Here is a 24,332-nt window from a genome sequence, read left to right on the forward strand (position 1 = left end):
ACTCTATCAGTCTCTAATCCTCAAGCAAGAGTGACCATTGTTACATGAGCTCCTTTTCTGTATGTCCATTTATATTTCGGAAAAAACCCAAAGGGTTTTTTACATGCCTGAGAAGAAGGCTAAATTTGAAAACTCTTGAAAAGTCCAAGAAAAAAACTTCAGGGGTGATTGTGTCTTCCAGGAAAATCTACCAAGAAACATCTGGCACTTTTAAAGGCTAAAATATTTGTTTTGCCCAGATTGTTTATTTAGTTATTTGATTTTTTTCTCTGTAAACCGCTTTGTGAACTTTTAGTTGAAAAGCGGTATATAAATACTGTTAATAATAATAATTGTAGTCTGCAAAAGCTTATGCTGAAATTAATTTCTTAGGGCCCATCCTATGCAACATTCCAGTACTGATGCAGCTGTGTCAATGGGGTATGCACTGCATCCTGTGGGGAGGGGTCAGTCACAAAAGCTTCCTAAATGTAAAGGAACATTTGTCTTGCATTGCATTGCATTGCAACTGCACCGGTATTGGAAAGTTGAATAGGGTTGGACCCTTAGTCTTTAAGATATGCAGGAAGACTCTTTGTTAGGATTTCCTGGTCAGAATACCAGACCAGAACCAACCCTTGATCCCTAATTTATTAAGGTTATTCTTGAAGTCGTGCACATGCCATTTTGCCATATCAGAATTGGAACGACGTATCATTCTCGTGAAATGCTTTAAGAATAAGGGTGCAATCCTAACCCCTTATGTCCCGTTAGGTCCCGTTAGGGAGAAGGGCGGGATAAAAATAAAGTTTTATTATTATATTATTATTATTATGTCAGTGCTGGAAAGCACTGACATAAGGGCAATGCAACTCCGAGGTAAGGGAACAAACGTTTCCTTACTTTGAAGCTTCTGTGAGTGACACCCAACTGCAGGATGCAGCACATGTCATAAGAACATAAGAACAGCCCCACTGGATCAGGCCATAGGCCCATCTAGTCCAGCTTCCTGTATCTCACAGCGGCCCACCAAATGCCCCAGGGAGCACACCAGATAACAAGAGACCTCATCCTGGTGCCCTCCCTTGCATCTGGCATTCTGACATAATGTCCCATTGGTACCGCTATGCCAGTGCTGGAAAGCACTGTCATAAGCACTGACATAAGGGGAATTGCGCCCTAAATCTGAAGAATTTAGGATTCTTATTTTGGTCCTTATTCTGGTCCTTCTCTCTTTGTGCTATAGAATGGTTGATTGTCAATCAACACTTTATTTCCTATCTCTAACTCTGTTTAGTGAGGTCATTGGTGCAGAATTTAAAGCTCTGATACCTTCTCCTTCTCAATCATATCCCTTTGTTTCCACTAATAATGCAACAGTAGATTTTCTCAATTGAAACAGATGGTTTCAGACAACCTGCAAGGATCCTCTAAAGACTTTACAAAAAAACCCACACATTTGGTCAGTACCTACTGAATCATTAGAAGTCATGACACTGCATGTTTGCTCAATAGTTAGTCCACTGTATTTATATACGGCTAAGTACCTAGTAAGTGCGTTTAAGATTGCAGCCTTACTGATGCTATTATGACTGTTTTACCTAGTTGTGATGATTCAGCACCTCTGTATTTACTGTACGAAAAAGAGAAAATAATTTCTAAGCTGCTGTCAAATTACTTGTACTCTGAGGAAAATTACCAAAAGTACAGGATGAGTCTCAGTATCCAGGATTCCGTTCCCAGAACCCACGTGGATGCCAAAATCACATTGTTGTTGTTATTTAAAAGATTTCCAGACAGCTTTTTTAAACATCCAAAGCGGTTTACAATTAAACATAAATACATGTCAAAATAAATTATTAAAATCAAAAACCATTAAAACCATAAAACAATTTAAACTACAACAAAAGAGCAGATAGGAAATAAATAACATATAGCAGCATAAAAGTTTTGAAAAGTTAAGGAGGTTCCTAAGGGGTACTTCACTCCCCAAAGGTCAGGCGAAACAGATATGTCTTCAACCCCTGCTGGAAACCATGTACTGAAGAAGCTGCTTCCGGATCTTCTGGTAGCTGGTTCCAGAGGCATGGTGCCACAACCGAAAAGGTCCTACTCCTTGCCGCCATCCCCATAGCTTCAGTTAGGCAGTATCCTGAGAAGAGCATTAAAAGAAATCCATTTTAAAAACAATTTCCCTTTGCTCAGTGATTTAAAAACAGCCTTGCTGGCCTTTGTAATGCAGGACAGAGCCATGAGGCAAACAATTAACTGATCCTTCTCTCTCCAGGTGCTTAGAAAGGCTTCACTCCCAGGCAGAGACCCCCCTCTTCACAATGCAAAGAGGAGGTGATAATCACTTGCATTCTTGCACATGCTCGGGGAAGGGAGGGTCGCTTGCCTCAGAGTGAAGCTATTCTAATTGCCTGGAGAGAGAATGATTGATGGATGGATTGTCTGCTGGCTGCCCTCTCCCGCATTAACGAGGCTATTGTTAATTGACTTTTTTCCTTTAATTTAAAGTGCACTTCTCAGCATGTTGAGATAAAACCACAGATGAAAAATTAGTGGATTATTAGGTTATACCTGTGTCTTTCTCCCCATGCTTTAGAGTAGTTTTATAGCATTCTGCCCTTCACAGATATAGTGAATGTTTTAGCAGCAAATAGGAATTCAGTTGAAAACTACAGAAAAGGGTCACAATCCTGAGGAAATACATGCAGCGTTAGGCTTTGCATGCCTAACCATCCAACCAGAGGCAGATCGGCTTCTGGGGACAAAAGCCATCCTGGGACGGAAGCCCCACAGGGCTCTCCCTGGTGGTGCACTCCCCTCATTCTGTGGAGAGCACATATGCACATCAGCTACTACCTTATGGTACCCCATGCATGGGAGCAGAGGCTGACATCTTCATGCTACTACTTGCAGCTGCAGCCGTCGCTGTGAATGAGGATTTTCATCTGTATGTTATCCAGTTCTCAGTTATTTTCTGTGGAAGGGTGCTGTGGGCACCCAATGGGGAATCCTTACTGGGAGGCAGTAGGGAGCAGGTGGCGGCAGCAGTATGACTTCTTTCTTTCACCTGCTAGGGATGGGCAAACAGGACATCTGGGTATCATAAAATGGCCCTTGGGGAAGAAGACGAAAAGAAAATATTTCTTTACCCAGTGTGTAATTAATCTGTGGAACTCCTTGCCATAGGATGTGGCAAAGCCTCTGTCTTAGATGCCTTTAAAAGGGAATTGGACAGATTTCTAGAAGTTCATCACAAATTACAAGTCATGTTGACTATATGCAACCTTGGAGTTTTAGAAGTTGACTACCTCAGAATGCCAGGTGCAAGACAGTGGCAACAGGATGCAGTATCATGTTGTCTTGTGGGCTCCCTGAGGCATGGGCCACTGTGAGATACAGGAAGCTGAACTAGATGAGCCTTTGGTCTGATCTAGCAGGGCTCTTTTTATGTTCTTATGAAGTTGGTCCACTGCAGTCACCTGTTAAGCATCCCCTGACTAACTGGGTGACACCAGAGTGTAGCAGTGGACCTTCGCTGCTTCAGGGTTTAGCTGGATATGTGGTGAGCCCTTGTGTGGCCCTTGGCATTTGGCCCACTAGACCCTACCTGTGGAGCCACTTCTACATTTTCACGCCTACACCTACACTTCTACACCTACATGCTTCAACTTTGATATTGTCCATCACCTGTTTCAAAGACGGAGTCAAAACTCATGGTGGTCCTCCTCAATTGGTATTGTAATGTACTTTATGATTAGCCAAATACAGAAAACATTTCAAGAAGGATGTGCACAGAATCCTTGCAGCTTTTTAGTATGCTGGAGCATTATCTCCTCACTGCCTGTCTGTGTTGCAATACTTACGCAACTATTATCAGTTGGTAGATCGCTTCATCCATTTGGCTGTTTTGTTGCGAGAGATAACATAATCACAGTTTACCACCCTGACCTTAACAATATGCTTATCTTAGAGGAGATGGGTTAGCTGACTGGCATTATCCAAGTTCATTTATATAGAACTTTTAGGGCACGGTGCACTTTATTTTATTTACTTAAAACATTTATATGTCATCTTTCTGCCAACAAGCTAAGATGCCCAAGACAGCTAACAAGCAATACAATAAATTAACTGGCAGTTAATTTATTGTATTATATTTTATTGTTTGCTAACTGCCAGTTAATTTATTGCATTGTATTGTTCAACTGCTTTAAAAGTGTAGTCTTGCTCATTCAGGATACTGTAATTATTTTTCTTACAGCAATCTTGGAATAAGCCATCAGTGTTCCCATTTTACAGATGGTTGAACTGTGGCTGAACAGTAGAGCAGTCTGTATGGGCAGTCAGCAGTTGATAAAGGATTGAATCGAAGACCAGAGCTGTCCCCTTCACTACACCAGTTGCTATGATCTTCATGGGGTCTCCTTGCTTAGCGAGTCTGTCTTGGTCTGCCTCTTGTTGGCTGTGCCATTGTAATAAGCTGCTGGTTCATACTTTTGCACAAAGTTGCTCTGCAAAAAAGCTCATTCAACAGAGAAGGTTTCTGTGGAGGTGATGGGGATTGTTTCTTAACATGGATTTAATCTGTGAAAAAAACATTCAGGGCTAATGTGGTTGAGCTTCCATGTGTTGTATTGGCATTATAAGTATAAGCATTTATTTTGAGACCTCTGCATGACTGATTTTCTGTGTTGACATCAATGCATGAAAATGAAATAAAATAACATGATTTGCTGAGTTAACTATAGTCCTTTAATAGGTTTGAGCTGTTCTTTGGTTCAGTACCTGTATGGGATAATGCTAGATTTGTAGTATGTTGCCATCTAGTGGTGTGTAAAATGAATTTGGATTTGTTGAAACCTCCACATGTATGTTAATGCTTGTGAAAATACAGGATATGTTTTTAATTATATGCCAGTGGTAAAATGCTTGTGAAAACACTAGATATAGTTTCAGTAATATATCAGTGATGAAATGCAGAATAACCTGATAGTCCCTTTCTCTCTTTTAAATGATAATGAACATCTTTTTTGTTAATGAACAGAAAAATCATAGACAAGATGAGCAGCTGATCTGAAACAACAGTTCTCCCAACTTGTCCTTGTTCAGCATTATGCTACAATCCTACATAGTTAGACAGTTGAAATTCGATTTAATTCAGTAGGATTTAAACATCCTAAGATTTTAGCTGTAATTTTATTTACAAAACCAAGAAAAAAGCATTAATTCTTTAATTTTGTTGTTTATTCTGTTCATTGCCGTCTATCCGCAAAGCATGTTAAAACCCATTTCTACCCATATTTGGTCCCTGTTGCATATATGCAACTTTGGGCAGAAATGGTTTAATCAAATAGCATTAAATAACTTGATAGCTCGCAGATAAATGTGGCCTATCACACCAGGATTGGATCAAATATTTTAAATGTTTGCTGTACCAATGTAATACATTAATACCAATTTAACACATTAACCTCTTCCCGGTTCTAAACAAGGTTAATGAGCATGGGAGGAGGGGCACAGGGACAATAGAGATAGTGTTCCCCATATCTATAGTTTCTGTATCCATGGGGGGGGGGGCTGGCTGGAATGGATACTCAGTGGATACAGGGGCACGCCTGTACTTCATGAGAGTCCACTGCAGCCTCTTCAAATAGGCATAGGAACACAAACAGGTTGGTGTCCACACCTGGAGTATTGCATCCTGGTCGCCACATCTCAGAAAGGACATAGTGGAAATTGAAAAGGTGCGACTCAAAGAGAGCGACTAAGATGATTGCTGGGCTGGGGCACCTTCCTTATGAGGAAAGGCCACGGCGTTTGGGCCTCTTCGGCCTAGAAAAGAGACACTTGAGGGGGGACATGATTGAGACAAACAAAATTATGCAGGGAATGGACAGAGTGGGTAGAGAGATGCTCTTTACACTCTCACATAACACCAGAACCAGGGGACATCCACTAAAATTGAGTGTTGGGAGAGTTAGAACAGACAAAAGAAAATATTTCTTTACTCAGCGTGTGGTCGGTCTGTGGAACTCCTTGGCACAGGATGTGGTGACGGCATCTGGCCTGGATGCCTTTAAAAGGAGATTGGACAAGTTTCTGGAGGAAAAATCCATTACGGGTTACACCATGATGTGTATGTGCAACCTCTTGATTTTAGAAATGCGCTATTTCAGAATGCCAGTTGCAGGGGAGGGCACTGGGAGGCAGGTTGTGTCTGTTGTCTGCTGTGCTCTCTAAGGCATTTGGTGGGCAACTGTGAGATACAGGAAGCTGGACTAGATGGGCCTATGGCCTGATCCAGTGGGGCTGTTCTTGTGTTCTTATACCATGCCCATGCTCTCAGTCTGATCTTAAAAGCTCTCTGAACCAATAGAAAAAAAAATGCAGATATATGCCTTGGATGCATTCCTTGATCAACCACAGAATTATCAAGGCCATGCCTTTGCTTCTGAGCCACAGTTTTCTGCCTCATTTTAATATTTGCTTTCCCTCCTTCTTAAGGTCACTTCCGGGAACCACAGCAGCTGAATGTGCATCGAATTTAAAGAAGATTTATACAGTACAAACTGTACAGGTAAAAACAAAAGTGTTGCATGTGAGAATTGCACATTGTAGGATAAATCATAGTGATCTGTCTACCAAGCTAACCTTTGCCAACTAGACTAACAGGCAGCTTTTAACTAGTGGTTTGACAGGGAGAACAACTATCTTTATTCACCCAGCATAGTATCTTTCCCAGTGGCTGTTTGCCGGTGTCTCTTGAATGTTTATCTTTGGATAGTGAGTCCTCTTCGACAGAGAACCATGCTTTTTTTTTCTTTTGCTATGTAAGCCACTTTGTGAACTTTCTGTTGAAAACTACTATGATAATATATTTTTAAATGATGGTAATGTTAAATGAAGTGGCGGCAAACAGTCACATGTTTTACAGAGGGTTGTATTGCTTACTTCCTTGCTTAGTAGAACAGTGATCATGAAATTGTGTTGGCTTGTTTTGTTTTTTAAAGCAACTGCTTTATTTTGGGTCAGCTTAAGTCTGAATACTGACCAAAGTTCAAATCTTGCTTATTGCATTTAACATTATACAGTATAATTCCTTCCCCTAAGTAGGTCACTGTAGTATATTTAGTCCATTCTCTTTTCTCCTTCTCCATTTTATCTTTACAACAACCATGTGAGGTAGGTAAGACTAAAAGAGTTAACTGTTTCATGGTGACCAAGAGACCTTCATAGCTGAGTGGGACTTTAATTCCAGATCTCTCCAGTCCCAGTCTAGTACCCAACTACTGGCATATTTTCAGACTTTCCAAGGTTATTTCTTATATACACATATTTCAACTTGCCTTATTATGGGTATCCACAAGGGATCCATTCCCAGACACACACATACACACACCATGGATACTGAAACCCTTAGATAAGCAAATCTGCAGGTCTGGGCAATAGAGGACTTCCTGAAGCACTTTCCAGTTGCATCTGAAAGTGTTCTGAGGCCCAAGAGGTTGTGCGTGGCCTCCCAGATGTGACCAGAAGGCGCTTCCAGATGCCCTCCACCTTGGGTCACAGTGAGTCAAATTTGTGGGTTCCGATAAAAAGGGTCCATCTGTATTTATGTGTGTGTGTGTGCCTCATGAGAGATTGGTGAAGTGTAGTGGCTAAGAGACTGAGTCAAGAAGTCCCCATTTCAGATTTCACTTCTGTCACAAACTCTGTTAGGTAAGACACTCCCACTTACTCCCCTCCCCCCCCAGTCTGCAGCGTGGGGATAAAAATGTTCACACTTACCATACAAGGTTGTTGTCTGGTTTGCAACAGGATAACATGTAGCATGTTCATCATTGGCATTCTTCAGTCTCCGGAGACTATGGTATCGCGCTCTGAAAAGTAGTTCTGGAATAGCGTCTAGTGTGGCTGAAGAGGCCAATTCGGGAGTGACAATCCCTTCCACACTGGGAGCAAATGTAGTCTGTCCCTGGTGTGTCTCCCTGGTTGTGGGCCTTCCTTCTTTGCCTCTTTGCCTCAATCTGTTGGCCAAGTGCCTCTTCAAACTGGGAGAGGCCATGCTGCCTCCAGCCTGCCTCCAAGCAGGATGCTCAGAGGCCAAGGTTTCCCATCTGTTGAGGTTCATTCCTAAGGCTTTCAGATCCCTCTTGCAGATGTCCTTGTATCGCAGCTGTGGTCTACCTGTAGGGCGCTTTCCCTGCACGAGTTCTCCATAGAGGAGATTCTTTGGGATCGGCCATCGCCCATTCTCACGACATGACCAAGCCAACGCAGGCATCTCTGTTTCAGCAGTGCATACATGCTGGGGATTCCAGCTCGTTCCAGGACTGTGTTGTTTGGAACTTTGTCCTGCCAGGTGATGCCGAGAACTTGGAACTTGAGATTCTCTTCCTCCTAACTGAGCTTAGCTCCCAGCTTTAAAAAAAAATGCTCACCCTCACTTTCCTTCTTTCTCTTGTGTCCAAAATGTCTTTTGCTTAGATGATGATGGAAAGGTTTCCACCACACACCCTTTTCATCCTATGAAACTCTGAAAACCAGCTGGGAAACAACTGTGAAGCCTGGTCTTCAGCTACAATCTATTAAGTCTTGGGGGCAGGTTGATTGGGATACCTGCTTATTGCAAGGCTAATGAAAATCTATAGGTAGACACCCATGATAATTAACTGTATCTTTTAAAGACTTGCTTAGAAGTTCCTGGTAAAACTTAGCTGCTTCTTAAGATTTATTGTTGGAACCCTGGGGTTTAATTTATCTTTATGAGGATAGTGCAGTTAACAGCTTGCTTTAAAATGCATTAGTTGATTCATCAATATTATTATGGATTGCAGCTTCAGTGTTGGCTTCCAGACTTGCATGCAATTACCCTAGATACGGAATTGCTGCATTGTTGCCTGTTTGTTACAGGTTGGTTGCTTGCCTTTACCAAAGACATAGTTCTACAGAGGTGAAAATAACTTGGCTTCTTTGGGAACTGCGTCTGGGCATAGTCATCATCTCTTGAAATAAAGATTCTTGTGCAGTTATCGTTCATTTTTAAGAAGATTCTAGAAAAGATTATTCCTGATATTATGTCCAAAATAAAAGAAATATCATTATGTTTGTTGTCAGGTGTGAACTAATAAAACTGTGATCATTCTCCTTAGATCTTCTGGAGTGTTTATAATAATATTCCCCCTGTGACAAACCTGCCCCTGAGATGTAGTTATCATTTAATGCGTGGAGAGAGGCGACCACTGTGGTACGTATATTCGCATGGTTATTGTGCTTTGGGCACAGAAAGTCTCACCTATGTAGTTATGAACTAATCAGCAACAGAAACAAAGTGCAGAGGCAAGGGATTTAAAAAGGTTGGCCTTATTACTATGCTCTGTAAATATCACAATCTGTTATACTGTAGTGACCTATTTATGTCATTAGATGCCTTATCAAGCTTAAGGATTGGTAACAGCATTTATTAAAAGTTTATGTTGTGCAATATGATATTTGTCCATTGTATTCATTTGGCAAAACAGACTTTGCAGAATTAAATGGATCCATGTAAAAATGACTTCGACTAGCAAAATTTATTGCTGGGCATTGTAATGAATGCTAAAGAGCATAGGCCAAGTTTCAATGAACTGTGCAACTAGTTCTATTCCTTCAACAGGAGCCACTTGTGAGCAACTGATTTGTTCACAGAAATAGTGGAACTCACTAAAAATGATAAAAGTTGATATAGGAAATCTTGAATAGATTTTTTTGATTTGATGATCTATATACTTTGAAACACAATGATGGCATTTTGTTCTAATGACTTTTAATTTTTGGCTTTGATTTTTTTTATTCATGACTTCTGATGTCATTAAAACAGTACTATTTAGTATAAAAAATTGCTAGCGATAACGAAGCTATCAGTTCTCAGTTAAATCCCAAGGTGAATTCTGCCAAGCCTAACTATAAATGTAGGCATTTGGTCCTTTGAATAAAAGGTATGCTGAGTAACTCCAGGCACAATAAAACCAAGGGAGCAATCCTAACCAACTTTCCAGCACTGACCTAGCCGTAATGCAGACCCAAGCTAAGGTAACAAACATGCCCTTGCCTTGAGGAGGCCTCCTTGACTGCTTCCCCACTGCAGGATGCAGTGCTTGCCATATTGGCACAGCTATGTTGGTGCTGGAAAGTTGGTTAGGATTGCGCCTCAAATAAGATAAAATGAGACAATAATGAACATTTAGACTGAGCTAATCACATTTTTTTTCTTTCCTTTCCACGCAAAATAGTGTGGTATTACTTATCACAGGTGAGGCAGTACCAAGTTCTCTAGTATCAGTTTTCAACATGTTATTTTTTGAGTGCTACAGGAACTGCAGGAGGTTTGTTTCAGGTTTCATCTGTCAAAGATCCTGCTTCTAGGTGCTTTAGTAAGATGGGCATTTTTCAAAATTTGTTTGAGAGCTGACATATATTTCCTGCACATTCAGATAAATTCATGATGAGCATTTATAAAGTCAATGGGGCAAAAAAGATGAACATTGCTAAGGTTGTATGTTAAATATGGCCTGTTAATGAATAATAATGAATAATGGGATATTTGTATGGACTCTTAAAAAAGCACTCACTGCTTGCAGTTTCTGGAAAAAAAGAAAAGAAAATTGCAACTCCTGCTAAGCTTATTTGACTGGGGGCTGCAGTGAGGTTCTGCCCAATGCATGTGTTAAGCCAGGGTTCATCACAGAACAAAGCAATATTTGTTTTGTAAGTGTAAAACACTTGAATTGACTCATTCCATTGACTCTTGAGTCCAATCCTACCTCCCCTAAGCAGTGAGATGATCTCACAGCAGACATTGGCAAGGCCTGATGCAAAAGGTGAACAGAAGTAAGATCAAGGTGAACTTCCTAGTCCGATGTACCTTGGGCTATGTTGCTGAGCAAGTGACCTATGCCATTCTTGAATTGGCTTGGAATGGTTTTATTTTTATTTGGCTCTTATTATAAGTCATTAATATGCAGGGCACCAAGGAAAAAGCTGTTTCGCTTCTTTTCATTCTTGTGCTTGTACTAGGAAACTGTCTCCAAAGAAGCTGACATTCAGAAGGCCATACCTGAACATTACGTATCTTATTCATTTACTTTTCTTAATCAAAGCCATTAAAAAGGCAGGGTATAAATTAATAAAATAATAATAATAATACATGTTCACCTTCCTTTACAAAATTGGTACCAGTGATGCAGCTAAGTTGTTTCTTTTAATTACACTGGTGGAGAGGAGCCCCTCCTTTCTCCTCTTACCCACCAAATGTCTGGTTAATAACAGACCTGCAAAACTGAGGGTCAGAAAAACTTCTTTCTAAATTTATGGTGGTTTTATATTAATTTGGGCTGCTGATTCTAAATATGGCATCGGGTTTGCCCTGTTATATCTGTGTTTCAGATATGTGGCATAGCCTCGTCAGTGAATGGTTCAAGCAGCTTCCTCATGAGGAAGCCATGGCGTGGGCTTCCTCACAAGTAGCTGCTTGAACCATTCACTGATGAGGCTATGCCATATATCCAAAACTGGACATGAGAGGGTAAAACTGATGCCATATTTGGAATCAGCATCCCAGATATACCCAGACTAGAGTCTAACTTTTAAGACAGCAAAATGTGGGTTGGCCTGTGTAATCAGTACTTTACAGTATTTGTGCTGGAGGGAAAGTAGCAATGACAATTTCTGAACTTCTGTCTTCGTAAAGTTTAAAGCAAAACTTTCCAAGGGAGTTTTTGCTTTACAAAATGAGTTTTAGCAATAGAAGGTATACCCATATTATTTACAAAATAGTTCTTGTGTGCTGAAGTTTGGTTATTACCCAGGTATTGATTTTTGTGCAAATACAGTTGGCCCACATCTTACATAAGAGTTATGTTCCAAGGTCAGCGTGTAAAGCCAAAATCTCATGTAGTAGAAAGTCCTTTAAAGCCAACAAACACTGTCCCTTTAAGAATTAAAACCACAGTACATGGCGACTGAGAGAACAGCTGCTTCGTTCTTCCATTTCAGGCTTGCTCTGGGTTATACACAAAGTAAGTGCAATGGCCGGAGTCGCCTGCGCTACTCAAACTGTTGCTTTTCTCTGTCCTTCAGGGTGGGGCAATGCATTAACAAATTGATCTGAGTCTATCTTGCATAAGATGTGGGCCAACTGTATAATTTATTATTCTATTTTTTTCTCCAAGTGGAAGAACTGTTTTAAATTCAAGACTTCAGATAAAATCTGGAGATTCAAAGAGAAGGAATCTTCATCTTAAAAACAATAGTTTGAAAGTAGTAGCTCATTTTGATTACAGATTAGTTTTGTGTTGCATGTGTATGTCAACCCTTATATGGAGTGTATCTTTTCTTTTTTGTTAAGCCATTTCTGCCCAAAGTTGCATTTATGCAACAGGGACCAAATGTGTACATCTGTGGGCCAGGCAAAAATGGGTTAAGGAAAAAATACGATTTTCTCTACATTAAAAAATATGTATTTTTTCTCTACATTAAAAAACAAGTATTGTTTTTTGTACAGTGAATCTAGAAATTGGTTCTACTCCTTCGGTCTCTTTTTCATATTCCCTTTTTGCCATATATTATGCCAGTTGGCATATCTACATTATTTTAGTTCATTAGCATGCTTTAGATAGCTTCACTTTTTCAGAATTTAGGTCTGTGTTAGCCTTATACATTGGACCCTCTTTTACCATGGTATGCATTCTGGAGACCAATGGTATTGTAGAAATATTGTAATGTGAACCCTTTAACATATTACTTTTTGGTAATTCGTTCCATGACTGTGGAAGTTGATGTTTCTGCAACATCAGAATTTTATTTATTTTTATTTCCCCTCCCTCCAAAAAAGGTAATTTAAAAGGTGCCTGCTGTTCTCTTCAGAGGTTATCAGTTTACACAGTATTATATTAGCATTTACATTGGCTGTATCCTTCCTTCCATACACACAGCCATGATGTTAAAAACACTGCTTTTGGATAAGGAAATCAGCTGTGCAAATACAAGCATTTAGTAACATCTCAGCTGTCACCCATGATGATGTCTTGGTTGTGGCAATCATGAGCCCAGTATAAATGAGTAACTTACCATATGGTGAACTTTATTTTACTAAGGAGAGTTCATTGTAAAGTGATTTGATTGTAAAGTGAACCCATTGTAAAGTGGAGGTCCACTGTATTTTGACAGGGACTGATGCACACCCATAATAATAAACTCAACTTGATCCTCTCTGTTGACCTAACCTTTAGCAGAAATTGTTGTTCCATGAGGGCTTGAAGATTTTTTTCTTTGTATTTTTCTTCTAGATAAGAGACTTTCAGGATTCTACTCCAACTATTGTTTCTTCATTAGAAGCCATAACCTTCAATGGCACAATTACAGCCATACAGATCTCCAGTGCTCTCTGTGTTTCTGTTCAAGCCATAGAAATTATGGAAATTTTTGGCAAAGTGGTGGTGCCTGAAGTATGGGGCTGTGATATGACGTCTGTTTGGTTTCCTTGAACATATGTCATAGCAACTGGCTACCATTTCAGTAACACATTGTAGTCATTGAGGGAAGGAGCCATTTTTTAGTCACTATTAAGAATTTGAAAGAGATGGCTGTCAGTTTCTAGCCCTGTCTGGACACCCTTTTCCTGTTTTTGATTTAAAAGGGGGATTTTAGGTTTTGGTCTTACTGCCTGTGCTCCTACCATCCTGCCCTGCAGTGGCGATCCTGGCCCCAGTACCGACCGGGGCAGTGACTGCAAACTGCCCAACCCCACGGTCCCGCCCGCTGCTTCTCTTCTGGAGGCCTTTGGACGTTCAGGGAGGCCGCACGCAGGCTCTCTGGCTCTCTGAAGGCCTCTAGAAGGGAGACAGCAGGCAGGACCATGGGAGGCAGCATGGCTGGGGGGCACCTGGACAAGTGACTCCTGAACCCCTCAGGCATGCCACTACTGTCCTGTTCATCCCAGTGCAATAGAAAGTGCTGAAATGAACCATACTGCTGATCCCCAGATACTACTTTCTGTATGAAGAGGGCAAAGGCATAAATGCAAACCTCAGTCCTTATATAGAAAACAGAGCATGTTTCCAAGACTCCCTCAAAAAAATCCGTCATATGAGCCTTTTTGCCTGGAATTGGATTTCACATATATATTCACAAAGTATATTTTGTTTTCTTGGAAGCAATCAATTTCACAAAATAGGTTTGCTTGTTTATTTTCTTGGGGGGATACCTTAAGCAGGGCTGTGCATATTCGATGCTGAGAAGAATTCTGCACCACTCAAGTTCTGCAACCTCTCTAAAGTATGCAGAATAAGGAAATGTGCATATCTTTTGCTTACTGTAAGTAATTTATTCTGCTTCTGCTGGCCTTGGACAGAGATGAAGACACTGAAGCACTGGAATCTTCCATGTCCCACTAGGCAGTGCCAGGCACCTCAGTGCCCCAGTATCAAACCATAAGTAATCTCTCTTAAGCTCTCTTTGAAACTTTCATCTTCTCTTTTTTTTAATGCCAGATAAGATTCTAAGATGTTGAATTTTGTGCCCAGTACCAAATTCTGCACTTGTGAGAAATTCTGGAATAGAAAGAGCTGTGCCTGTTGATAACGTTGTTTACATAACTGCAGGACTTAGCTTTGATCTTTTTCTTCTTGCATCAGGGAAGAGGAAAGCAATGCCAAAGGAGGTGTGTGGAAAATGAAGGTCCCCAAAGACAGTACGGTATGTGTAGCATTGTATGGTTAGGCCTTCTCTGACCTTGCTGCAGTGGAATGGTGGGAAAGGGATGAATTTTCTAGATGACTGTTCCGTTAAACTATCAGGATGGAGTACCATGGATTGCTCACATTGAACTTTTGCGCTCAGGGCCTCTTAGGAGGTGGGAAGGTAGCATCTAAATGTCCAAATAATTTCTTTTTTTCCCTGAAGAAGTTTTAAAAATATTGCTGTCGGATTAAGATATTTTTATTTGATTTTCACTTCAATGCTGCTTTTGTTTTGCCTTTGTTCTTTCTTGGAAGACTGAGTTAGCTTTACATAGTTAGTGGAGCAGTGGAGTTGAGCGGTCCCTGCCAATCTATTGCCTGAGGCATTCACCTCAGTTGGCCTCATGGGTGGGCCAATGCTGCCCATATCTGCTTTTTGTTGCATTTGTCCTCTTTGCTGGTTTCACTGCCTGCAGTTTTCTTCAGTGTCTGCAGTTTTCTCTGTGTTAATTAGAACACTGGAGTTCTGACTTTGTAGTCTGCCCTCTCTTAACAATTTGGGAGACTAAAATATGTTTAGAAAGCCCCAACTGCTCATGATTGGTTGGCAACCTTCGGTCTCGAAAGACTATGGTATAAGCCTACAGCACCCGGTATTCCTAGGCAGTCTCCCATCCAAGTACTAATCAGACCTGACCCTGCTTAGCTTCCGAGATCAGATAAGATCAGGCATGTGCAAGGTAACAGTTGCTCATGATTATCCTTTTCTTATCCTGTCCCTTCCTAACCCTGTCCACCAAGAACCAATAGGTATAAAACTCTCTTCTGTTGCTCCTGGAAGATGCCCCATGAGAGGCATTCTTTGGGAGAAGGGAGTCATTGGGCCTCTCTGCACACCCCTTCAGTCAAGGTTTTGTGTATAAAATGATAAACATAAGGATGCTCCTGGTCATCTGAATAGTTGTGCTAGAACATGGGGTGGAGGCAGTATCTTGGGTATGTTGGACCCAGTTCATGTGATGCTTTTGTTTGGGTCATTGCTTTGAATTGAGCTTGGAAGACAATAGGAAATGATTCTAGGCAGTTGAGCTCAGGTATACTTCGGGCCCAACAGTTGCTCCACCCTAATCAGAAGGCACGATGATAACATTTAAAGGCTGCAATCCTAACCACACTTTCCTGAGAGTAAGCCCCGTTGAACAAAATAGGACTTACTTCTGAGTAGACCTGGTTAGGATTGTGCCTGAAGTCATATATGACTTCAGCTACCAACTTCACTCTATTTAATCACAATTTAAAATTTAGAATGCATTGATGCATGAGTCAGTAACTTGCATGAAGACTCAGTAGAGATACTGCAAATGGGGTCACAGGAAAGAGTATTCCACATATATAAACTTGCGCATTAGCTTCTGTAACTTATTAAATCCCCTGTATATTAACTTTTGTCATCAAGATTGCAGAAGCATTCTCTTTCAGTTTATTTTACACTGAATTTTTTGTGTCATCAAAAGTTCACATAAGACCCTTCAAAAAAAATTTTAAAATGTGTTTCTTTCCAGAGCATTGCACTCATCTGTTTCTGAAACTGAACAGTAATTATTCGTAGACATGGACAATAACAATAGATGGCCATAATTCAGAAGGACAATTTTGGCAGAAAACTTTTGGGAACAGCAGAGATGATATATTTTGAACTAGAATGCCTTGCACAACTGTTTCAAAGCTTGTTCTAATTATATGGTAGCAAACAGCAATTGGGTGGGTGTTCTTAATGCAGTTAAGTTTAAGTAAGAATGGGGATGATATTACAAAATGGGTAGTTATAATAGCAGTGTTTGAACTGCTCACAACCATTTACACCAAACTATTGACATGATCAGTTTCTTGACATTTTGTTTTGCTAGGCTGCAGTTTGGAAAGAGTTATTGTTAGCTACTATTGGGGAACAGTTTACAGACCGCTGTGCAGGAGGTAAGAAAATGTGCTCTCTCTCTCCGTCATTTTCTTTTGTTTGGAGTTGTTTTTAATATTTTAGCCAGTGTTGACCAATGCCAATGCCTTGTGCATCTCACTGTGTATCAATGGTTCCCAACCTTTAGGAGCCCACAGATCACTGAGAAAAATTGGAATCATCCTAGATCACATGCACCCCCCCCATCCCCACCACTATGGTGTAGTGTGTGGTGTGGTGGCACCACACAAAAAAACACAATCAGTTCTTTAATTATGACAAACTTATTAGAGATCTATTATCTATAGAGAAGATTTATGGGTTGATGTTTTTGTTGCTGGCTGTGGCTGCCTTTCTAGAGGTCCATGGAGAAGCATCTGCTAAATGAATGCTCCCCCACAGTTTATCAGAGAGGGTGGAGAATGGACCATCCACAGCCACAGCTTGCAGGCACTTCAGTGCCAGCTGTCCATTTGATGTCGGAAAGATATGATTGCCAGTGTTTATAAAATTCCAACTGCTCATGATTGGTGAGTGCATATGTCACTACCCAACTATTCCCACTGCACTCTCAGTAGTGTGGTGAGTGCTTTGTAGGCTCTGGTTAAGCAAGTTAAATATACCTGTTGCCTGATACCTGTTTCATTTAAGTGGCACAGTTCCTATTCATGCCCATGTCATTTCATGAACTCTTCAAATGTGTATGTGTGCAAGTTATCGAGAGCCCAATTCAATGCCTGTCTGCTCAAAAGTAAGTTCCATTAAGTAAGTCAATGGAGCTTTCTCCCAGGAAAGTGTGGATAGGATTGCACCCCTAGAAGCTAAACTATTGACAAACTGGCAGTGTCCATCAGAAAATTGAATAAATTTGCCAAGTGCCCACCATGCAAGATGGTAATGCCTAGTGCTATGGTGGGACATGAAGAGGGCCTTCTCAGGCTGATCTTAAAACATTGGCAGAACAATATGGGAGAAGTCTGTCTGTCAGATATTCCTGTCTTAAATCATATGCAGAACAATCCTATCTTGCACTGGAACAGGCTGGCCAGGAGGCCGGAAGTGGCTCATGATTGGAGCCAGAGGTGGCTCAGCCAGATGCAAGGGGAAACTCTTCCCTTACCCTCGGGTAAGCCACCACAGCCCCAATGGGTCTCCTCAGACTTGCACCACCGCAGGAGGTGGCACACGTCCAAGGCAAATGGAGCAGCTTCAAGCTGCTCCGTACTGCTCGAGGAGCGGAGTTGGGATCTGGCATAACAGCCGAGTTATGCCTGCCTGCCCGCTCCCTGAAATGCCCTTCCCCTGCCCTGGAACGCCTTCCTCCTGCCTCCTCCCCTTCCTGCTTAATTGCATCACTTCTGCCACTGAGCAGATGAGTTTGACACCACTCAGATGAGTGGTGCCACTCAGATGTGATGAGCCACTCAGTATCAGTTTGACACCTCTGGTTTAGAGCTTTACGATAGATTTGTTGTAGTATAATTTATCTATGAAGAAATAAACACATGTTAATATTTTCTATGTTCCTTTCAGTTCTAATACACTGTTCTTATTTCTGGGTGTTTGTGTTTTGATTGGTTGACCTAAGAGTTCAATACTGATTCTTGTAGCTTAAAGACAAGCTTTGAAAAAAAAAATGATTTTGTTTTCTTCTCGACAGGTGATGAAGTAATAGGGGTCAGTGTCAGTGTTCGTGACCGGGAAGATGTCGTTCAAGTTTGGAATGTAAATGCATCATTAGCAAGTGAAGCTTCAGTTTTAGAAAAAATCTATGAACTTCTGCCACGCACGTCTTTTAAAGCAGTTTTTTATAAACGTAAGTGGTGCTTATACAGTGTGGGATGTGTGGTGCTATCTGTGTAGTTCTGTCAGAGAACTGTGTTCTAATACTTGTGTGGCATTTTGTGTTTCAGCTCACAAAGAGCATCATGCTTTTGAAGGTGGACGTGGAAGGCATTAACAGTTCTGAACTCATAAGCTGTAATTTTTTTTTTTTTTTTGAGATCATCACAGTGGGAAGATGGACAAAACACCATGCCCCTGATTCTTGTAGATCTTTCTATTCCCATAGAGTCACTGGCACTCGAAAGCGAGGAGAAGTTGCTGATTATGATATTTCTTTTGACTTCTCCACAAGAAAAGCTGTTTTTCTTTCAGTTTACTTTAGTATATATATTTTTTAAAGTAGAAGATTTTATGGTTGTGTTACTGTACCTAGTTGACATGCAAATATGCACAGGCATGACATGCTGCTTTTTCTAGATTTGCTGTACTTAGAGGAAATAATAGCTTTGTGAATCATTTTTTTTGTAACGTTTGCTTTAAGACATTCCTATCATGTTAAGATCTATTCACAGATTTGTCCCAAGTGAAACTGAAATTTGCACTGTTGTCCTAACATATAATGGGAGAGATCGAGTAATGGGAATCCTACTGAAGCACTGTTGAAATGAATGGAGCTTGCACCACGCCTATGCTGAACCAGTTGCTTTCAGTGTTGTCTGCTGATATCCATGCTGTAGCATTATTTTTTTTCCTCATAATCACTGAGCAGAGAGTCTGTACACTGAGAATACATTTCTCTTGTGACTAACGTTGAATTCTGGGGATACTAGCCCCTTAAATTTGGGGCTGGTTCAGGCTTGACGGCTGCCCCCAACTGGCAATGTGGCCTCATTTTCGGGCTCAAAGCCAGGTGGTGCTCAGCGCAAGTGGTCTGTGATTATGCATCTTCTGTGATTGTAGCAGCACTTTTTCAAGCACCTGTATTTGTGCTCATTGTGGTGTGGAGACTACCTACAGGTGTGAAGTGGCCCATTGTCAATCAGCATTTTTAAGCTGGTTTAAGATACCCCTGATTTTAGAAAAATTAGTAATGTTTCCGTAGGAAAATTATAATTGATATTCTGAGGCGGCCAATTTTGATCACATTGTGTAAATTCTGTGTGGTTTGTTTTTTTAAAACACCTCTGCTATGTTCTCACTTAAAATGGGAAACTTCACAAATCCAGGATTTGTGCACCAGGATAAGGTCTCTTGTTATCTGGTGTGCTCCCTGGGGCGTTTGGTGGGCCGCTGTGAGATACAGGAAGCTGGACTAGATGGGCCTATGGCCTGATCCAGTGGGGCTGTTCTTATGTTCTTATCCATTTTAGCACTCACTATAAAAAAACAGTCCTTCCCTCCCCTCTGTTATTGTGATCATATCAGATGTGTTCTACACTCATCAAGGTCAGTATCAAATGCATAGTAATTTTATTCTAAACATAACCAGATCCACCATGTCTAGTTGCAAGCTATGATGGCGCCTTAAGTATTTTTCCCACCAATGTAGAGAAGTCCATTACACTTTTAAAGTCTGGGTGTGAACATTTTTGACATTAGTTTGCGTGTGTGGTTTCTTCCCCAAACTACTTATTGAAGGTTTCAGTGTATTTTTATTGCAGTACCAAAGATTAATTTAGTTTTTCACATGAGGATGCCGTTGAGTAGAAAGGAGCACATATTCCTCTAAGGCAGCGTTGATGGAGTAGTATTAGTGTTTGGAAATTGTTCTGACTGCACTGATATTGGCTCATTCAGTTCTACAAGACGTAGCCATTGGAACTTAATGCATTTATAAATCAATTTCCCCTTTTTAATTTTTGTACTAGTTCATCTGTATTTATGAATTAAAATTTGTGCATTTACAAAGCATTATAAAATAAAAGTTTTATAAACTTATTGTCATACTTTCAGTAATTTTTTTATGGAATTTCATGAATTTTTTAAATTGCACACTTGGCATCCATTTATATGATAGTGAACATTTAGCCATATATCTATGTTTTTCTCAAGGGCTTACTGTATCAAGTTTACAGAGTCAAAGTGGAAGGGAGGCCTCAACAAACTAGAAAGAGGCCCATTAGGAAAGCAGCAGAAAATATAGTGGGTTTATGTCAGGAGAGGCATCTCACAGCCCAATCCTGCGTTGCCTGGGGCACATGGCTGCAATGGCACCAAGAATGGCTCCCACCACAGGCAGCGCCCTTCCCAGGTAAGGGAAGCAGCCCCACAATGGGGCTACTCACTTTACCAGTGACCTTTAGGTAAGGTAAAGGCATTCGTGTAGGGCACCAAGCCCCACACAAACGCCTTGGATCCAGTGGAGTGGAGCTCCACTGCATTTTAAAGGATTGCACTTTTCTCCTCCAGGGATCAGCACATTCCTTCTCATTTGCAGGGGCCATTCGTGTTGAGTCAAATCCATGTATAAAAAATCCGTGTATAAATAGGCTGGGCCTTTAATGCAATAAAAAAAACAACCCATCCAAATAGTGCTAGTTAACTTACTAGTTAAGTGGCAACATTTTTTTAAATAAGCAGATTGCTTGCAAGTCCACTCATGTAGTATGTGTCATGAAATGCAAGAGCCATACATTGAGTTTACACTGTGACCACATTGCCGAATAACACAATTGTATCATCCTCCGTTTGCTGATCCCTGGAGAAGGAGAAAAGTGCATTCCTTTAAAATCAGTTTAAAAAACTGAACAGTCCTTTAACAATAGCCTCCTTAATGACAGAGAGAGAGAGGGCAGCTGGCTGACAATCCATTAATTCTTCTCTCTCCATGCGACCCCTCCCTTCGTCCCTTCCCCCTGAGCGTGTGAAAGAAAGGGATCACTTTGCATTGGTGAAGGGAGGGGCTGAGTGAAGCGCCTTTCTAAGCAATTGGAGGACGACTGATTGATGGATTGTCTTCTTAATGACTCTTATCTTACATCACAAAGGTCATCAAAGCTGTTTTTAAATCAACAGAGCAAAGAAACTTTGTTTTTTAAATTGATTTGCTATAGTGCGTTTTTTGCCATCCACCTGAGTGCTTGGAACGGAACCCACGCGAATAATGAGGCTCAACCTGTACTTGTTTTTATGCATACAGAATGTATTTTTCCCCCCTGCAAGGTAGGGTGGGGAATTTTAATTGAATGCCAGAAATCTCAAATGATGAGCAGTTTCCTGGAGAAATTCAAGTGACTCCTTATTCCTTGACTCAGCAGGGTTGATTAGGCCAACTCACTACCATTTCTTCCTCCATGTTTTTCTCCTTTTGTCAGTTTGGAAAGAATTGGAATGTCTTTCTAAAAGTTGGTAACACGTAAAAATACTTGACTTATAGCCAGATCCTGTATGTATTCAGAAGTCAGTCCCATTCAACTCAATAGGACTTGGCTTCTAAAAATATGCTGAGGATTGTGGCCTTACAGTGCAGTCCTATGCATGTTTATTCAGAAGGAAGGCCCACAGTGTTCAGTGAGATTTACTGCTAACATAAGTGTGCATAGGACTGCAATGTAAGTTTACTCAAACATTCTTTTGTTTTGGTCCTTCCACTGTACTTAGACTTGCTTTTATTATACTAGGAATTGCTGCCCTTGCCATGGGCACGAAGAGAATGCTGCTGCTGTTAGTGCTCTTTCCCAATGACTTGGGCCTTTTCAGTAACCTAGAGGGCTCTACAGCTCCCCAGTGAGCAGCAATACAGTTAACACAATGCCTTTTTAATTATGAATTCTTAATAAGGATGAAAGGCTGTCCACTGGGGCATTCTAATTAAGAGACTTCTGCAGCTCTAATTGCATAGAATTTTGCAGCACATAGTTCATCTGAAGACATATTTTGCAAGATGTTGGGATTATGAGACGGGGAAAGGCCAAACTTCTCATAATTGTCCCTTTTAAAGGTATCTAGTTTTCCATTTTGTTTACAAAATTTTTTTAATTTTTTTTATGATCTACAACTGCCTGTTCCTGAAAGTGAATTGTGTGTTAGGCATTTTTGAATGGCTCTATCTTTTTGGAGCTTTGAGCTGGTCTCTTCTCCCCCTCCACCACAACATGTAAATGTAGCATAATTCTCAGTCATGCATTGACCCTCCTGAAAATCTTACAGAAGTTTTCAGTGGCAGCTCCCATGCAAGTAACACAGATGAGACACGTGACAACGTATTGATCCTTCAAGAATGGTAGAATAGACAAGGATTTGGTAATAAAAACTGCCACAAAGCACACTGCTGGAAATTAGCCATTCTTTGTGGGTAACTCTTGTAAGGGAAAGTAGAAAGGGAAAGGAAACGTAGAAGCCATGATGCTATTCTACTATTAGTCTAATCTCAATTCATTCACCACTGTACAGTGGTACCTCGCATAACGAATGCCCCGCACAGTGAAAAACCCGCAGAACGAAAGCGGTGTGCGAAGTTTGGTAACTCGCATAACGAATTTTTATGACTTCTGCTTCGCATAACGAATTTTTTTTTATTGTCCTGGTTTGTCTTAAGGGGGGGGATCTTCATGTCCCTTTATGATCCCGTCCACCCTAGTAAGGGGCGGATCTTCATGTCCCTTTATGATCCCGTCCACCCTAGTAAGGGGCGGATCTTCATGTCCCTTTATGATCCCGTCCACCCTAGTAAGGGGCGGATCTTCATGTCCCTTTATGATCCCGTCCACCCTAGTAAGGGGAGGATCTTCATGTCAGCTTGCTCCCAGGAAAGTGTGCACAGGATTACAGCCTTCAGACTCCCCACTCAGCATCCCCCCATCGCTAATTCACCCTCTCACTGCCCCATTTCCTTCACGTTTCCCCCCATGATCACGGCAAAAGCAAGCAATTGAGTGCAGCTGCTGTGTCCTCCCCAGCTTAGAGCACAATCCTGTGCGTGTCTCCTCAGAAGTAAGTCCCATTGTGCTTACTCCCAGGAAAGTGTACACAGGATTACAGCCTTCAAGCTCCCCACTCAGCATCCCCCCCCCCGTTTTTGAAATCCTCTGTACAGTATGTATGCCTTTAAAGAGCACTTAATAAACACTTTATAAACCAAATTTGACTTTGTTCTGACTTTTCTTGCCCATAGGAACGCATTAATTAAATTTCAATGCATTCCTATGGGAAAACGCACTTCGCAAAACGAAAAACTCGCATAACGAAAGGACTCGCGGAACGGATTAATTTCATTATGCGAGGCACCACTGTAGTTATAACTACTGTAGGTGCTTGATCATCCAAATACTGTCACTAGGAGTTACACTGGTGAAAAGAAGGATTTGGTCACAATGATTGTCAGAAAACGGTCAAAACCATATACTGTTTGAGGCCTGCCTAGACCTGTCAGTTGGTTTCTGTGGACCATCAACTGCATCACATACTATAGTACAGAAGCTTCCCATTCAAGAACATTCAACTTAAGAACTTTAAAGATGCAAATATGTACAACCACATATCCATAGATGGCGTTAGCATCCATTCCCAGCATTTCTAAACATTCCCCATCTTGTTCCAGTCAGCCTCAGCAAACCTAGTTAGCCTACTTTCCAAGGTAAGACTACATAATATAGAGGACAGTACTATACTCTGGTATACCGTAAATTACTATACTCTGGTATACCGTTGGCAACCTTCAGTCTCGAAAGACTATGGTATAAGCCTACAGCACCTGGTATTCCCAGGCAGTCTCCCATCCAAGTACTAACCAGGCCTGACCCTGCTTAGCTTCCAAGATCAGACAAGATCGGGCATCTGCATATTGCACAACATGTTTGCTGTCAGTACAAGGGGGCCCTGTATCTGTGGATCCCATGCCTGTGTATTTAGTTATACATGGATTGGGTCCTCAGGGCCTCACCGGGTGT

The 24,332-nt window shown here is 41.1% G+C and overlaps 1 protein-coding gene across 1 annotated transcript in view; it reads left to right on the forward strand.

Moving 5' to 3' along the window:
• Nucleotides 1-20,382, forward strand: part of EIF4E3 (eukaryotic translation initiation factor 4E family member 3) — a 32,790-nt gene extending 12,408 nt beyond the window's left edge. The window contains exons 2-7 of the mRNA XM_066616237.1: nt 6,493-6,565; nt 9,141-9,235; nt 14,661-14,721; nt 16,613-16,679; nt 18,320-18,475; nt 18,573-20,382. Coding sequence (XP_066472334.1) covers nt 6,493-6,565; nt 9,141-9,235; nt 14,661-14,721; nt 16,613-16,679; nt 18,320-18,475; nt 18,573-18,619 — 499 coding nt within the window. The 3' untranslated portion in view covers nt 18,620-20,382. The remainder of the gene's footprint in view (nt 1-6,492; nt 6,566-9,140; nt 9,236-14,660; nt 14,722-16,612; nt 16,680-18,319; nt 18,476-18,572) is intronic.
• The last annotated feature ends 3,950 nt before the right edge of the window (nt 20,383-24,332 follow it).

This window comes from Tiliqua scincoides, chromosome 2, assembly GCF_035046505.1.
Source record: "Tiliqua scincoides isolate rTilSci1 chromosome 2, rTilSci1.hap2, whole genome shotgun sequence".
NCBI lineage: Eukaryota > Metazoa > Chordata > Lepidosauria > Squamata > Scincidae > Tiliqua > Tiliqua scincoides.